This window comes from Phoenix dactylifera, chromosome 17 (assembly GCF_009389715.1).
Source record: "Phoenix dactylifera cultivar Barhee BC4 chromosome 17, palm_55x_up_171113_PBpolish2nd_filt_p, whole genome shotgun sequence".
Lineage (NCBI taxonomy): Eukaryota > Viridiplantae > Streptophyta > Magnoliopsida > Arecales > Arecaceae > Phoenix > Phoenix dactylifera.
The window spans coordinates 2227251-2246274 of NC_052408.1; the positions used below are offsets into that span (position 1 = coordinate 2227251).

The window sequence follows — 19024 nt, forward strand, 5'->3', positions numbered from 1 at the left end:
AATGTTAGGAAAATCCCTATGCACAGTTGCAATAAAAGAAGATTTTTTTATTGATCTGTTAATTATCAGGATATCCAAACTTGAGAAAATTTCATAGTATCTATGCATCTGAATACAAATTTAGAAGGAAAAAAACCCTTAATATCCACAATTTGAATCCAAATCCAGATTTAAAAAAAAAACTTATAATCCACATCCATATCTTTATCCGGAAAAAAAAAGTTATCGCTCTATCCAAATCATATACAAATCCTGTTCAATTTAAATTTTTCTAACTAAATCCAATCTGATTCTGATACCAATTCAGATACTGTTGGATCTATCCCACTTTCAGCCCAAGATGGAAACAAGGATATAAGTATGTTACACCATAGGACTATATGTGTCAGTTTCCAACAAAGAGATAAGTATGCTATACCTTACCAATTGCATTTAGGTACTTGTTTCAACAAACAAGAGCTAATCCAGCAAGCATCTAAAATTTCAGTTTTGACAAGAGTTTGAGAGAAAATTGAAAATAGAAGAACTATGATTTCTCAGATTCACAGTTTCTAGGAAGTCATGTAGGAGGTTGCACTATTAAATGTATTACAAAGTGATATATTAAATTTTTCTTAGCAGTCAAGATCATGACCTTGCACTATTATCACTAGTTTGGGAGAAGAATGAAGAAAGACATTGAGTACATCCCCACCTCTTCAAGGCAGAAGTAAGCTTTCTTTATCTATTGGCTCATTTCTTCTATCAGTTCTCATAAAATATTTCTTTGCCTTTTAATTAGCCAAAGATATGTATATTCGGAAATATTAATAAACATTAATAAATCTCTCAAGCTATAATCAACAAGACCTTTTTGAGTCTACGATAGTCAGATATTTTTCATATGTTTCATGCAAAACATGTGGCTTGTAAGAAACCATATGTGTATGAAAGGTAAACAAGTTCCATCACAAATGATGCATGATGAGTAGTATCTAACAACCCAAAACTAAATCTTCACAAAAGACATTTTACTGCAGATGAATATTTTTAAATTATGCTTCTCAAGGAAGGAACCAGTTGCAACCTATAATTGTACCTTAAGGTAGGAACCAGTTACTACTACAGAAGATATTACATACATATTTATATGTAACTATTAGATAGAACTGTTATTTAGAAAACTTATAAGCTTAAGAATTGGGTATAAATTCTGGTAGCTTAGAGATGGCATTGCCTTAAGTTTAAGTTTGGACTTTGAAGAGGTTAAGTTATTGATAAGATCATAAGAGGGTGTCTGCTGTGTACACAACTGAAGAATAACATCCAAACTTGCTTGTGCCAAGTACCAAGCCAAATGTGAGAGTTTGCTATCATATCTGATGAAGTTTTACTTTCAGGGTACAACCTCACATGACTAAAGAAAACAAAGGAAAATGGAGATGGAGATCTCGAAGGAAAGAAGTAAATTGTTTACGGTAGATATCAAGGTTTTAAATGCTCGTACAATGCACATATTATTTGTCCATCAGAATGGTATGGTATTGATATGGTACCAGCATCAACAAAATGCACCGAAACTGACAACATCAAAGAGAATAAAAAAATGTGTACTCCAGTATGCAGATATTCAGATGGTTTTCATGTCCCCGCACCCATTCCAATGCCAGTTTGCATTGGAATAGTATGGTACCGTTCAGTTTTAGCAATTTTTCAATCCATGGCAGCAATAGTCTGTGCAGCTTACAAGAGAATCATGATGTATTTGCAAATTCAATATCATTTTGAATTTGTAGGAATTCTAGATCAACAAATTTAGAAACTATCCCTAGAGATATCCTTTGTGAACTGAATCACTGCAATTATATAAACATCTTGGTTCATGATCTAATAATAACAAAAGAAATATTAGGTCAACAATTTTAAATACAAACATGGATTATATACTTCACGCTTGGCTTTGGGTTAGAACAAATTAGATAAAGGTAAGTACCCTCCTTGAACCATAAAAACAAAATACCACTTTGAGAATTAAAAACATAAGAAACATAAGCAGTGATCCGAAATTAATGTAGTTGTGGTGCTCTTAGAACAATAATTACATACTGAAGGAAGAAAATTAGCCTTGTTTGGGACTGTTGTTGGTAGTGAAGATTTTATAGATTTTGGGAAGTAAAGCTTCTACAGAAAACTGTTTGCTATTTGATAAATACATTTCTAAAGTGCCATGAAACTTTAATATATGTTTAGTAACCAAACTGAGAAAGTATTTTGGTGTAACAAAATGACTACAAAGGATGTTGCACAGTATTGTACAGTAGAGTATAATACAATATAATATTACATATTATTACATATAAAAATATTATTACATAGTATGATCTTGTTATAGTGTAATATAATGTAATATATTATTGTAATATAATATAATGTAATATGATATAATATTATTATGATGTAATGTAACATAATATTATATTTATATTACAATAATATGATATGATATGATATAGTAATTAATTATTATATTATTACGACAGCATGATGTAATATAATAATGTAATAATATATTATATTATATTTATAGTATAGGATTATAATATGATATGATTGATATGATATAATATAATATAAAGTAAGATAATATAATGCAATAATATAACTTGGTTAATGTTTGTGCATTATGTTTCAAGCAGATATAGATATAAATATGAGATTTGTTCACGAGCATTCCGGTCATCAAGAGAATTTCATTAAAATGAAAACATCTTTCTGACATCTACCAGAAAACAATTTTGGGAAAAGGCTCCAAAATGGAGCTTCTTCCAAGTAGACCTTTTCAGTTTTCTGGCAAGCCAAAACAATTTTCAGATTTTTTTACCAAACACCACCATACCGTCCAAAAGTGCTTTTGAGGGACTAGAAAGTTTTTTCTGGCTTCTCAAAAGTTTTACCAAACAAAACATAAGCCGCATGTAGCCATCATTATCTCTTAACAATATCCATGGCTTGTCTTTGGGTTAGAATATGGCAGATAAAGATTCAAGTATCCTACTTGAACTAATATAAAAGAACTACTAATTTGAGAATTAAGAACACAACAAACATAAGCAGTGATCAGGAGTTAATTGGCCCAATTGTGATTGTTTTTCAGATAACAAATACATATGAAAGGAATTTATTAGTTACATAACACCATCATTGTCTCTTAAGAATATACATGCACTCAGTAACAAGTTTGACAAGAAACCATCATTGACATTATCAAAGCAGTAGAAATATTGACACCAAAAATATGACTTATACCATCTACAAAGCTAGTGTCGACCAAGGTCGGAGGAACTGGTACCGGGCACCGTACCAGTTCTCCGGCGCCAGCGAGACAACTCGGTACGGGCCGTGCCGGGCCCGTACCGAGAAAGGGCGTGACACCGTGGGAGAGAGAAAAAGAGAGAGAGCGAGTGAGGGAGGGAGGGCCGAAGGAGGGTGACGGACGCCGGCGGAGGGCCAGAGGAGGGTGACGGATGCCGGCGGAGGACTGGAGGAGGCCGCAGTAGGCGAAGCCGTGGCCGTTCCGTCTTTCGAACGAAACAAGGGTTCGGTCGCAGCCTCCGCCGGCCCTCCGCCGACATCCGCCACCTCTCCTTCTCCCTCCCTCCCCCGCTCGCTCTCTCTTTCCTTCTCCTTCTTCGGCTCCGGTGAGTGTCTCATTTTTACAACTGAAACCGTACTAGTGAGTCATTGGTACAGCTCGGAACGGGCGGAACCACCCGGTTCGGGACGATTCCGCCGATCTTGGTGTTGATATATAGTATCTACAAGCTAGGATATTAAGGATGACCCATATAACATGAGTCATTTGCGATTGGTACTAATACAAAACCCTTCTCCCATGTATTAATCTTTTTTAAATAGGTAAAAATCTTGAAAAATGAACAAATTTATGCTCCTAATAAACTGTGTACTCCTTGTGAACTTTATTTGAAAAACGAAGCAACAATTTAATAATGAAATGTTCTAAAAGAAATACAATTAACTTACCCAACAGGGATTTCAAGGTTGTCCAATGCAAACTTAGCCTAGGAAATAGGAGAAGAAAACAAGCAACAATGAGGAGACAAAATAATTTTCTAATATTCAAAACATATGGCATTTGAATGAAGCATTAGCATAAGAGAATCGAATATGGACAAGCCTTGGTATTTTGTTTAATATAAATTAACATAAATCATCATTGAAATAAGGCAACCCCAGCAAGCAACTACCATAGGATTACTTGTAGCAAAACAACAAATAAGCTAAGCTCACTATGATCCACAAAAGTGCAACTGCCCTCAAAACTTCATTAGTCAAAAGAAGAAAGAGAGATAAAATTGTCATCCTAGAACATAACACAACTATTTAACAAGAATGTCTATCGGAGATTATAAACAAATAAACAAATATATCTGGAAAACCTTTAGCTTAACCAAAACAGAATCAAAATTCACCAAATATGCACCAAAGGTTTCGCTGAGCTAAATGCAACTACATATAGTACATGTCTATAGTATATCAGCCAACATAAATAACATCTAAGAAAAGCATCTAGTTTCATTAACATAGGTTGTTCCATGGATGTAATGGCTTTTCTTTTATTAACTCTATTAGCCACAACTTCGATTGTTCTTTTAGAAATCCCATTAACCTATGAAGGAAATCAACAAGCTGTCCGGCGACTGAGTCATGTATTTTCATGGCCTTAAATTTATTGACGCCTCTCTATGTGCAGGTACTACCAGCAATTGACAGTTTCAAGATGGAATAACCCATAGTTTGCAGCTCTCTCCTCTATGTTGCATTTCCACAGGGAGAACGAAGAATAGATCCTCACCTTTAGGTTGCTTAGGAATAAACAAGGGAATGAAAATAAGAAAACAGAAAGAAAGAGAGAAGGCTTCTCTCAATCGATCAAGAGGAATATAAAAGAGAAAAATAAAATTGGAAAAGTATGAAGTCTACAGAGCTTTGAGCGCACTTAGCTGTATTGGGCTCTAACTGAAATCTGACAATAAGTAGACCACTCATCTGAACATTGGTTGTGATAGGCACAAAGAGAGAGCGCCAAGAATCCTTATAAAGGGCCTTCTCAACATTCAACAAGCCAAAAAAAAAAGGAAAAAAAAGAAAGTAAAGAAAAGATCTTAATTGGCCTCCAACATTTGAAAACACTCACACAGGCTCCTGTTATTGATAAGCCTTAAACAATGCAAATAGAAATGGAAAATGAAAAAAAAGGAAAAAAGGAGAAAACCCACATATCAGAGGCATCCTCCTAGGACAAGGTGAAGCAAGTGTGCACACGTTTGTGGCATGTAGCCTAAAAGCCCATGGTTCTACACAAGGTACGCGAAACCGACTGAACCAGCCAACCGCAGAAAAGGAAAAAAAATCGACGCGCGCATGTCCGCATTTTAAATGCCACTCTGTGGCATTAAATGCCCACACGGGGCCACGTGGGCCCGCAGCCCCATGCGAGGAACCGTGCGCGGGCATAGTTCCCTGCGCATGGAATCGTGCGCGAGCACGAGCGATTCCCTGCTCACGCCGTTCGAGCAGGCTGCCCCGCGCATGGACGCCCCTTTTTTTCCTTTCTTTTCTTCTTCCTCCTTCCCAAACTCTCTTCCTCTCCTTTCTTACCCTTTCTCCTCCTCTCTTTTCCTCTCTTTCCCCCTTCTCCCGCGAACAAAGAAGGGGCGGTGATCCTCATCGGCCCGAGGGAGGAGGTCGGCCCGAGGCCCGGTGCGACAGGTAGGCTTCTTCTCCTCTTCCTCTTCTTTCTCTTCTTCTTCCTCTTCTTTCTTCCTCTTTCTTCCTCTTCTTCTTCCTCTTCTTTCTTATTATTTCTTCCTCTTCTTTCTCTTCTTTCTCTTCTTTCTTCCTCTTTCTTCCACTTCTTCTTCCTCTTCTTTCTTCTTCTTTCTTCCTCTTCTTTCCTCTTCTTCCTCTTCTTCTTCCCCGGTGTCAGTATCGGGCTTATACCGGTTCGCACTGGTACCAGGTTGTACCAGTGCGAACCGGTGCGTACGGGTAAGGAACCGTTCGGTTCCGACCCCAAAGGGGTCGAAACCGAATTCCATGGTTGTACCGTACCGGTGCTGGCCAATACCGGTACGATACAGACTGAGCTGGTCGATTCACCTTAGTTCCACCAAAAGGGGAACCAAGGGAAGTCTCATATATGTGTATGAAAATTCCCTAATTTTGCAATAAAAGAAAGCAAGAAAGCTTTGAAGCTTAGAGAATTTAAACAGCCACTCAAGAGAGAGAGAGAGGGAGGAAAGCATCTAGAAAAATTCAAAAAAAAATCAATAGCTCAAATTCCAACACATTTAACTCTTAATGCGAGCATATAAAAGACAGTCTCACAACTACTAGAAACCACGATTGTTCTAGTTCTTTCAATCCTAATGATCTTTTACAGTGAAAAGCATGAAGTCAATAAAAAGTTGAAGCAAACATTAGCAGGCTAAGAGTACAAATCTCATTATGATCCTTAAGTTTTAGAAATGATAAACAAATCTTTGAGATTGCATTTGTTTGAAGTTGTCTCTCACAATGAAGACAACAATTCTATCATGGATGCCTTGTCCGTCCAAAAACTTTTGTGGATGACTGAGGTCCTCTTCTTACTTGCGCTGGACAATCCTTCCAATATTCGACCTACGTGCATCCTACCTACCAACAATTTTTCCACCCCCCTTTCTTCTCACCATTCACTAAGGTTCTCTTTCTCCATAAGCATCCAACAAAAGTACCAACAACACCGGTGAATAAAAAGAAATAATTTCAAACGGTCAAACAGGTAAAATCAGGTTTAAGTGTTTTTCCTGCAATTTAATCAAGATATATACGTGAAAGTAGCCAAGAAAACAACAAAACATGGTATCAAGAGCCCATATACAGAATATAAAATGTCTAGGCACTGAAAAAGAGGTCCATATTACTTGAATGGCATTAAAACAAAACAGATTGTTTCTAAGTGCTCATGATCTATGAGACAAACTTCAACATACATGCTCTAGAGCAAGCTCCATAAATTTATGCATCAACAAGGCCAACTGTACTATAACATGCCATGTTGCAGAGGTATGGAAATAAATAATAAAAATTAGTGATCCCATCTGTTCAAATGATACACTATTTTGGCCCGCATAACATCCATGAGATTTAACTTTGGATGCTGAAGATGGCAATCAATAATGAGTAGTCATTCAAAATATTCATCAGATGTGTACAAATTGAAAGTAATAGAGAGCAATGTTATGCTAATGAATGATTATAAGCTTTAAGAAGTGCAATTTACAACTAAACACTTGAAACATGCAAAGGATCAACTCAGCCATACTCTTTCCTGACCAACCAAATCTTAAAGAAAAACAATCTGCAATGAACCCACAAAATTACCATATTAGATGATAATCATAATAGCAATAATTCAAAAGGCAGCGCACAATCCCATTCAATGAAAAACTTTTTTACTAGTTACAACTTCAGTATTACTATTTCTATTTTTTAAGGCATTTATTTAACCTTGCTTGGAGCTGTTGCTTGGTGCGATGATAAAAGGCTTGGACTGATGAGGGCAATAACATGAGATCAAGTCTTGGGCAGCCGTATTATGTAAATGATACCAAAGGTTAGGTATATCCCCAATCCAAACCTATGGTAGAGAACATAACTAGGCAATGACCACAAATTGCAGAGACCATAACTAAGCAATGGCCACGAATTGCAGGGACCATTACTAGGTAATGTAAACCTACTTAAACTTGTGCATGTATGTGAAGAGAGGTGCCGAGAAGGTAGAGGAAGGAAAGGAGAGTACCTAGTGGCGGCTGACAAGCAAAGAAGGGAAGAATCGAGCTCATACTGTAATCAGCATACAGAGGGCTAGCTTAATGCCCTTATATGGAGGCCCAAAAATAAGCTCATCCAAACCTAGTCTACATTAGCCCAGAGCTTAGGCACAAGACTAGTCGAGTCATACACTCATGGCCCTAAATTTATTGAAACCTCGGTATATGTGCAGATACAACCAGAACTTGGCAGTTTGAAGTATGGTTTAGAGTAGTAATATCAATTCCTATATAAATACTATGCTGGTGTAATATCGATACAGATAAACTCGTGGTATTGACACTCGATGCAACCCTATGCTAAATATTTGTTTGCTATCTATGTGACATGATATGGCCAGCATTGGGTGTTTTGATTCGATATAGTGAACCATTCTTTCAAGAACACAAAATAGCTGAACACAAGCCTATAATACAAAATACAAAATGCCTATACACTAAACAAAAGGTCCATACTGCATCGCATAAATGGCATTAAAACAAAAAAAAAAAAACTGGTTCTAAGCGCTTATAATCTATGAAACGAACTTTAATATACTTGCCCTAAAAAATGCTCAATAAATTTAAGCATCAGTGGTGAATCCATTCCTACCGATAATGCCATCTAACAAGATATCAGAACACGTCATGTTGCAAGCATATTAAAAGAGAAAAAAAAAGAGACAAAAAGATCCTCACATGAGCCTTCTTGACATGCAGCAAGCCAACAAAAAACAAAGAGAGGGAGAGATAGATAAAAAGATCTTAATTGGGATTCAACATTTGAAAGCACCCACATAAGCTCCAGATATCAGTAAGCGGGATGAGCAACAAAAAGAGAAATGAAAAATGAGAAGTCTCACATGTCAGAGGCTTCCTCCTATGAAGAAGGTGAGGTGAATAAGGCATGTGTCTATAGCACGACCCAAAAGCCCAAAATTCGACCAAGAGGTATTCAAGGGAAGTCTCATACATGCACATTTACAGAAAAGTCCCAGATTTTCCAATACAGCACCAAAAGAGAGAGAATTTTTTGAAGCTTCCAAAATCAGAATGCCTGCTCAGAAAAAAATAGAGGCAAGAAAATATCCAGAAAAATCTTGAAAAAAAATTTATAACTCAAATTCGAACAAGTTTAACTCTTCATACAAGCATATAAAGAGGTGTTTCGACTTATACTAGAAAGTACAAGATCAGTACTTTGAATCCTGATGATATTTTACAATAACCAAAAATATATAGACAATAAACAGTTGAAGCAAACTTTAGTTGGCTAAGAGTACAAATCTCATCATGAACTTTTGAGATTGCACTTGTTTGAAGCCGTCTCACACAAAGAAGATGGCAAGTCTACCATGAATGCCTCATCCTTTAGACAAATTCTATACATAACTAAGGTCCCCTTCCTATTTGGGGTGGATGATCCTTCAATATTTTCACCACTGATGCATCATTACTGAGTTTCCCTTCCAACTTCTCCTTCTTCCTTTCTTTTCACCATTCATTAAGGTTCTTTTTCTCCATGAGCATCCAAAAAGTACCAATGAGTAAATAGCAATATTCATAGACTGTCATATTGGCAAACCAAGGAAAAAAACAGGTACAATCTTTTTATGTTGTTTAATTAAGATATATACACAGAGCTAGCCAAGAAAACAACCAAACATGAGCCCAACAGATAGAAGATAAAATATCTATGCACTGAATAAGTGCTTATAAACAAAACCAACTAATTCTAAGTGCTTATAAACTACAAAATGAATTTTAACATACCTGATCTAGGGCAAGCTCCATAAATTTTAATGTAGATGGTGAATCTGCTCCCACTGACAATGCCATCTGACTAGATATCAAAATGTCATGTTACAAGCACATATAAGTTAAACAAAAAAGTGATTCTACATGTTCAAATGTTATACTATTTTGGCATGTAACATCCATGACCTCTACTTTGAATGCTGAAAATAGTACAGTAATCAATATTAAGTAGTCAATCAAATTATTCTTCAGACTTGCCTCTGAGTTGAAAGCAATAGAATTAAAACTAGTGTTATAAGCGTCATTAAGTACACTATGATTGAAGGTTTGAACTATGCAAAGGATCAATCCAACCATTACCAACCAAAGCTTAAGAAAATAATCTACACACACTAAACCATCAAAATCAACCTGCCAGATGATGATTAGTTGTAGTACATAAGAAAATGTGCAATTCCCTACAAAGAAAACTTTTTACTTATTACTCAACTTCATTGCTCAAGTTAGCCCCAAGAAGAAGAGAAAAAAAAAACATATTCTGTTTCTAAATCTATTTCTATTTTTCAGGGAGGCATCTATTTAACCTAGTAAAAGAGAGAAGTGCCATGGAGGTGGGATGGGGAAGGTAGGTACTGGATGGCCAATAGGTGGAGGAGAAGAATCGAAGATGATTCGAGCCCAAGGCAGGCCCAAAAATAAATTGGGTCAAGTATTTAGTTTGCTCCAGCCCAGAGGCCTAGCCTAAGCTAGTCTAGTGAAAGGAACTGCAGTCTTCTCTTATATACACACATAAAAACCAATGATGATCAAAAGAAAGGTGAAGGCATTCAATGAAGAAACAGAGCGAGAGAGAGCAGCCATCTAGGAACCACTGAACATCCCAATCGTGGATCAAGAGAAAATGGAAACACTTCCATCGCAAAAAAAAAAAAACAAAAAGTTCCCAAAAACTAAAATCTTAATTTGTATACATTATATTTTATTGGGATTAGGTTAGGACCAGCTAGATGTTTTCTTTGGGAAACATTAAAAAAGATGTATATATAATTACCTCTCAAACCCTTTGGCCGACAAAAAGCTCCTTTCAGATTGAATTGGACAGAGCTAGAGTTTTGGGACAGAAGAGAGGAGCAAGTGAGAGCACAAAAAAAACCCTAGCCAATACCGACTAGACCTATTCAAGGGCAAGGGCAGGCCGGGTTCAGGCCAGGCCCTTTACAAGGCATAGAATTTTGTTTTGACGGCAACATAAGGCTCAACAGGGCCTGGAAATGGTAGTGCTACTTTCAGTGTCACCAGAATCATGGATCTTTCTTTTTTGTTGGTAAGAACCAGAGAGGATTCTGAAAGAATTAAAGAAGTTCCAGAAACATTATATAATTTACAACGCATAAATAGCTTGGGGTTTCAAGCGATATCAAATATGTACCATGTAATGCGGTGGCTAGCATCTATATCCTAAAAGGTAGAAAGGATTTTAAGATCTGATCATCTATATAAGGAAGAATTTCATCAACCAGATTAGTCCAATGGATCACAGACCATTGAGGAGGGCAAGATTATAGTATTTCCTTCCTCCTTGGGACGAGGAACGAGGGATGCCGACTTCCACGCCCCTCCTCTTCTAACGGAACCAACGCCATCACCATTACAGCCATTAATGATAGAGAGAAACTGCTCTCTTGCGAGAGATCTTTGGAGAGGAAGAGACGGGAAAAGAGCTTCGTTCCAATTACCTCCTCTCCTCACCAACATCTGGTTTGCCGCCAACATTCTCTTGTTATTATTCTTACTTTCCAACTTCTTATAAAACTATTTTTCCAATCAAGATAATTACAGAAAATATTTAAAAAAAACAAAAACAAAAACAAAAGCCCTCTATTTCTGCCCTGTATCACCATCGCCCTTCCTTTATCCTTTTCTCTCTCTCTAATTCCCTATTTCGTGATCTTTTCATAAATCTGGTGGTCAAAGCCTTGAGGAAGGGAAAAAGGAGGGGGGGAAAAGAAAAAAGAAGAAAAGAAAAAGAAGGGAGGAAGAGAGAGAGGAGGTAGGAGAGAAAAACACAGAACAATTTCCCGACCAGCATTCGGAGTTTCTTGGTTCTCACCTAGTCACCTTTCCCAGGCCGAGGGCTGCGGTTGAGGGGGAGACGACGGCGGCGACGAAGGCGGCACAGTGGTTGATCGGGAGAAGAACGGTAGAAGAAGAGGAGGAGGGCCGTGCTGCTCCGGCTGCGACGGGAGAGGAAGACGATGAGGAGGGCAACTGCCGGCGACGATTAGAGAAGAAGAAGAGGAAGAGGAGGTGATCTTGAATCTTGATTCTCGAAGACGAGGAGAAGACGAGAAGGGTCTTCGGCTATTTAAAAGGTGTAATTTACAAGAATGCCATGACTAAGTTTTGCTGTTTAATTGGTGACCCGAGGAGGTGAATAGGCTTTCTCATCAATCGGATGTCGATCGTCGGGTCTCTCTTGCTAAACCCGACAATCAAAATCATGTGGTTGAGATTCTTCCGAATTGCTAGTTCTTGTTCATTTAAAAACATCAAAAGCTGGATATGTGATTGTTCGAAGGCGAATCTGGTGGTTAGCGGGAGGTTAAATTTGGGTTTAAGTTGGCCTACTTCTTGTTGGATCTAGAAAGATCATTGCCCAAACACGATGATGTTGTTTTGCTTTCTTTTAGTGATGAAGTTTGAGATATTCTGATCCCATTAAACATAATTTGATAAACACGCCTTCAATCAAGAATGTGAATATCTATATTTTGAAATTAAAAATTGATGGAGATTAGGTATATTTATGAAGATTGTATATGTAACTTAACCATTCGGGTTTAATACAAAAATATGTCATCATACCCTCTCTTCTTTTTTTTTTTTTTCTCTCTTCCTTGGAGAAAAGGAAGGGCATCCACTTGACCACCTGCATTAGAAATCTCTAGTAGCTAAGTAGGGGTGTGACTATTAGGAGAAGTGCTAGGATATACTATGGACACGTTAATTAATAGAAATGGAACCTACCTAGATATGCTTGCTGCAAAAATTTTGCTTTAGCAATGAAACTTGTAAATATGGAGTGATTCATTTAGTGATTAAAATATTTATATTGTGCCTCATTTGTATATATTTATGGATTTTTTTTCTCCATTTTCACCACTTTCTTTCTGTCAAGATCTCCATACTCAAAAGCCAATTAATTTGCTATCGATAATTTGACAATTTAGCATGACTGCTATCAAAAATCTTGCATAACTTGTAACTATTGATTGCGGGATTTTTTTATTTTTTTAAAAATAAAATATCATAGTTATACTCTTTTCTCATTTGTAAAAAAAAATATTCAAATCATTAAAAAAATCTAAGTTTATACTAGATTCTTTTTGGGCCAAAAAACAAGAATTAGTCAACCTTTCTCGCAATTTTATGCTTTATTTTCTGCTTATGCATGACATTTTTCATATAAATCTATATGGATCACAATTTAAAACTACTAAACATTGATGTTTTATATAGTATTTTCAACTATTCTCCTTGTTCTTATGTTTATGTGTGTTTTAGTCGAGTTTGGTATGAATTCATGAATAAATTAAAGTCTCTCCTTTTTTTACTTTTTTTTTTTTGGCTAACTCCATGGACTTGTTTTTCTTTCTTTCGGATTCTATTACTCATTAATTTTCACATAATTGAGTGTTTTCTTTATGACCTGCTCTTTTAGGTTTTATGCATACTTGATTTAGCAAAACTTGTCTATCAAATAACCCCACTAAATTATCATTAGTTGCTGATCCATTCAAAATATATTTTTTTACCTTCTAGGCTATTCCTAAATCAAATAATAGCTATGATCCTTTCTATCATCCTCCTGGTATTGAAAATATGAAGACCTTCCTAGCTCTCTCACAATGTTAATAGTCTAGCCTAGGCCCATAATTATTCATTTATTTTCATGGTCATAAAGAAAATATTAGTCTAAAATCAATTTGATAATACTACTATTCATTGAAGTTTTGATCTTTTTATAGTCTTCTTATTGATTTTTATGGTAATTAGTCATGACATTTGCAAATTTGATCCATGTTTTCATTAAAGTTAGGATAGTTGTTGCTATATGTTGAAGAATTTTAATGCATTTTGATAGAGAAACATCAAAAACTATCTATTTTTTGTAGCGTGATACATTAAGCACTAAATGTTGTTTGGTGTTCTACTTGACTTATCGCTTTTACTGATGTGTTAGAAATAATGGAAGACTAGCTCCTTGTTATCATGCATTTGGGTTGATGAGTTGTCAAGAATGGCAACCCAAAATATTGAAGATATAGTTTGGGGCTATTGGTTATGACTACGCTTTTAAAGATTTGGCAGACCAATTGTCTAAAGAAAAAATTTTCATTCTTTAGAGTATTGCCTCCAAATTATTTGTAGGTTTTTAACAAGTACTTTTGTTTTCTTATTTGCACTTGCATTTCTCTTCAAACTTTCTTAGAGATACAAAACAGAAAAAGGGTTGCTAGTAAGTCCATAATTATTTGTATAGTTCAGTTCTTATATTAGATTTGCTAGATCTCCTTTCTTGTCACATCTTTAGTAGCTTTAATGCACATTTCAATACTCACAACTAATAGCAAAATCCTCATAAGTTTAAGAAGAAAACAATAATTTCTTTAAATGAAACAACCTCTTTTTCCAAGTTCACTTTACGAATACTTGAATAAATTAGAAGATATATTTAATGCATTTCTTGGAAACATAAGGAGTATAATCTTATTACTCTGTAAGGGAAGGAAGCCGATGATGCAAAATATGGCTAGTTTGCATAACTCCTGTGACTATATGATTTGGCATTTAAAGTAGAATTTTAAGTGCAACTTTATAAAGTGATCCTAGTTAATATGTATGCTATGTTTCATCATAATCTTTTTTCTATGTGTGTATCGTTACTGAATGACATGAAAGTCCACCTCTTGTAATGAAGGTTATCTAGTTTTTATGCATTTATCACTATTTAAGAGTTCAACAATAAATCTTGGTAGATCACAACTATTAGAATCATAACATAAATCCTCCAACCCACCAACTCTTCTAGTTGTGCTCCTAATACATTAAACAAATATATTAAAAAAATTATTCAACTAGACCTCAAACAAGCAAAATGCCTATGGCATCTTAATCTTTTACAAACAAATAATTCCAACCCCACCCCATTTTTTTTAAAAAAACTGGGATTTACAAAATCAAGAAAAGCTTATTGGTTTCAAATATACCTCACTCGCATGAAACTAACCACTTAGGATCTTCGAAAGAGCTTTTTATGTTACTTTATATGCTTTTTTGAATAGCCAATGAAATCTAGAAAGTTGGATTAGCACATTGAAAATCTTCGAAGCATAACTTCATCATAAACTGAGCCATATACTCGCAGTGGTGTATACTGTAATATCCAAGCCCAATACTAACTTGGCCTAGTATTTTCAGGCCCAATATAAGAGTATGGGGTCAGGTCATTAAATGGGCCAACTTGGGCTCATGGTTGGCAGCCCATTTGAGGGCTACCACCTCATGCTGCAGGTTGAGGTGACGCACCCCAGCTGGCCAGTAAGGAAAAGGCAAGTTGTTGGACCCCCATTCATGAAGAAGGAGAGGTTGCCACCTTATGCCCCTAGCTAAAGTGATGGGCCCAGCTGGCCATGGGGAAAAAGCCAGCTGTAGGCCTTCCATTCACTAAGGAAAAAGAGGGTGCCACCTCTCCGAAGTACACTATTTAAGGGAGGTTATTTAAACTTTCCATTTTAACCACTAAGGAAAAGGAGTTGAACCTTGGAGCCGGGAGCTAGAGGAAAGGAACCCTAGAGCCTGAGGAGTTGGGAGGAGGGATTGCTGATCACTATAGAAACAAGGTAAAAACCTTGCACATTTGGTAATTTGATTTGAACAGAGAAGGAAAGTCCCTCTGTAGAATGTTTCTCCCCTCTGTTTCAACAGTGAAATAGAGGGAAGAAGTTCAGACACAGAGAAAAGTAGGCCAATGAGTCTAACCTCAGGCCAGGCCTGCGCACAAGGGCAGGCCATGGGCCGCCCTGAATATAGCCCTGGGTTGGCCCAGGCCTAGTAACAAAACTAGGCCGAGCCCAAGTAGGGTGGGCTCAAGTTTTATGAGCTATCTAGGCCGAGCCCAACTAGGGCCGGCTCAGGTTCTGTGAGCTATCCGGGCCAAGCCCAACTAGGCTCGGCCTGCGGGCACCTAGGGCACCGCAGGCTTGGCCGCCGTTGCCTTAGGGCACCAAATGTGGCCACAGGGCCACTAGGATCTGGCCGAGCCCCACCTCTTCTCCGATGAGGAGGTGGTGGCGCCACCACAGAAGGAGGAGGAGAAGAAAAGAAAAAGAAAAGAGAAAGAAAAGAAAAGAAAGAATAAAATAAACAATATATATATAACTTACTGGACCTTGAGCTTCATCCTCCGCCATGACCGAAGTAGGAGAGGGAGGCTCCCGGAGACTAAACCTCCCTCCGGCATCACTTCGAACGGGGGCTTAGCCCCTCCCTACCCCACTGATTCTACCCTGGGAGGTACACCCCTCGACCACAGTCGCTAGAGCGGCTACAGGCTAAGGAAGCGTCGGCTGCCTCATGGGAGCTCCCATGGGCTCATTCGTACCTCGAGGACCCTGTTCGACTCCTCCGGTGTCACTTCAGAGGAGGTCCAGGGCCCCCTACCCTCTTCCTTCTGCCGCTCCGAGGTGGGAGCATCTTCCGGAGGAGGCTCAAACCCCACGGTGGCACGGCAAGAGGGAGAAGAGGTGGGGGGGGGCAAAGAGAGAGGGAGGAGGGAGCATGGGAAAAGGCCGGAGGTTTCGGCCGAAGGTGGAAGAAGAAGGAAGAAAGGGTTTAGGGTTTCCAGTGGAGACGAATGAGAGGGAGAAAGGGAGGAGAAGGGAGATGAAGAGGCGAGAAGCCTCTAGAAATAATGGGACCCTTAATGGGTTCGGCCTGACAGGTCGGATCCAGGTTCGGGTCCAAAACTCGTTAGGCTTAATAAACAATAAATTGGCTTAGCCAAATATGACTAAACCCTAGCCCAATCGGATTGGGCTAAGTTTGGACGAGCCCAAAGTATTTTAAAATGATGGGTTTTAAAGTTAATTGGATTCGACTAAATCCAAGTAAACCTGAGTTCTAAACTAGGCTAGCCCTAATTTGGGTTAAGCACAGGTCCAATTGGGTCTGAACCCAATTCAAATTAAAACAATTTATTGGGCTCGGGCTAGCCTTAAACCGAGCCCAAACGCTGGACCTACTCTAATTAAGCCAGCTGGTATTGGGCCGAACTTAGTCAATTTTAAATCAAAAGCCCATTTGACCTCGCGGGCTCAGACCAACCATTAGGCTAAGCCCAATCAACTTAAAGTAAAGGATTCAATTGGTCCCTGCAGGCCAATTAACTTAAATTGACCCTAGACCTAGGATAGGCTCAATTAGACCTTGGACTGAGCCTAATGACTTAATCAGAAAACTAATTTGACCCAGAAAAGGCTAGACCTAATCATGAACTAGGTCTAGTTTTATAATTAAAGACCAAGCCAGCCTATGTGAACCTAGCCTGGTTTTTGAACCGAACCCGAAGGCTCCAAAATTGGGTGAATTAGACTTGGGTTAGTTCTGGATTGAACCCAAAAGCCCTATAAACAAGAATTAAAAAGGAAAAGTTTTAACCTAAGTCCCCAATATGGAAGGGACTCAAGTAAAACTCCTGAATAGGGTCTTAATGACCGATTAATTATGGAATTAGGGGATACTTACTAAATAACCACCCTTTTGACATAATAGGTGATCAAAGAGCCGATTAACAAGTTTGAAGGGATTTTGAACGAATTAAAAAAAAAGAGTAAGTAACTTGCCTTAATCTTATTACTTTATGGATCATGTATATATCATGTTTTAAAGTATTATTCATGCAATTTGCATTATGCATGATGATGTTATAAGTGCACTAAATATAATATTTGTGGTATAAACCTAAGATCAGATGTTAACTGTCGTTGATGTGTTTTCTCTCTATCTATGTGTACTATTTGTGAATAATACTATTTATGGGCTCTCAGATGCTATGGATGGCCCCCGCTAGTGGGTAAGAATAACTGAGCATATGGCCCTCGCTAGTGAGAAAAAATAACTGAGCATACGATTCTTGCTGTGGGAGTTAAGTACGACCGTAGTTATAAATCTGAGTGTGTATATTTTAAACTATGGCATACCAATATACAGTTTTACGATGCATTCTCATGAAAAGATATGTTGGTATATACACCGATTTACCAGCTCAGTATGAATATTTTATTATGAAAAACTATTATATGATGTACTTGTTAGCTTCTCAAATTCTGCTTAAAATGCTTAATATTATATTTGATCCAGTAAGATTATGCATGATTACTTACTGAGCCGTGTAGCTCATACCCATTTATTTATATTTTTCTTTCAGATCACCACCAGGGATAGCAGTAAAAGACTCATGCATTAGGGTTTCTTTCATTTTTGGGTAAATATACATTTTTGTACATAAACTGTTTAGAAGCTCTGTACTTCGAAATTTCTATTAAGTTACACTATAACTGTTATATATGAAAGTTGGCAAGTTTAACTACCCTATTATTCATGTATGAGGTTTCGTGCTATCATGGGCGATAGTCGGCGATGGCACGACCGTATCACGGATCCGGATCCAGGTCATAACATTTAATGGTATCAAAGCTTTAGGTTTAACAAGATTATAACCTTAAGAATCTTGGGTAATGGGTAGTTAAGATTATCATAATATATTAAGATTATCATAATACATTAGTCGAAGAAAGTAATTTTTTGTAATCCCATCTTAAATTTTTGATTGCTAGGTAGCTGTAAATCTAACGCTATATCCCTACCATAGTCTAGCACTATACCCTCATCCATTTTCATTTTCTTTGAACAATAGTATGAAGATAGTAAAAATCTTTGAATGTTAAGGCACCTACACCTATGCTACTCTCTATCTTCTATCTGACTATCTTTTCAACTAGCCCAACGTTGATGGTATGCCTGTGCATGCATTCAAATCTTGCTCGATTAGGCTTGACGGACTGTCTTTTATCTTGACCAACCGAGCTTTTTGAGGATCCTAAGTTTCTTGGCTCATCTGGAACCAGGAAAAAAAAAAAGAAAAGGCAATAGCCATGTATTTTCATAATTTAAGTATCTTCTAATAGATATACTTCTTTCCTACTAGTACACATATAATATATGCTTTCACTATTTACTGGTACAATAATAATATTAATTTTGAACCACAAATCACTTTTAAAAGAAAATTGAGATAAAAAATTGAATTTAAAACATATATTATTTAAAATCAAAATTGAAAATAACGC

The 19024-nt window shown here is 37.3% G+C and overlaps 1 protein-coding gene across 11 annotated transcripts in view; it reads right to left on the reverse strand.

The window, feature by feature from the left end:
- Positions 1 to 12005, reverse strand: part of LOC103716370 (tRNA-specific adenosine deaminase TAD2) — a 39215-nt gene extending 27210 nt beyond the window's left edge. For 7 of the 11 annotated variants that reach the window (XR_005506622.1, XR_003387436.2, XR_005506618.1 and 4 more), the window contains exons 1-3: positions 11725 to 12004; positions 9630 to 9695; positions 4021 to 4058 (exon numbers count right to left, since the gene is read on the reverse strand). Coding sequence is in view for 1 of the 11 variants with exons in the window: in XM_026808198.2 (XP_026663999.1) it covers positions 4021 to 4058; positions 9630 to 9695 (104 nt within the window). In the remaining 10 variants the exon portion in view is untranslated. Of the gene's footprint in view, positions 1 to 4020; positions 4059 to 9629; positions 9700 to 11724 lie in introns of all 11 variants that reach the window. The other 4 variants (XR_003387437.2, XR_003387438.2, XM_026808198.2 and 1 more) reach the window with 2 other exon arrangements.
- Between the last annotated feature and the right edge of the window lie 7019 nt (positions 12006 to 19024).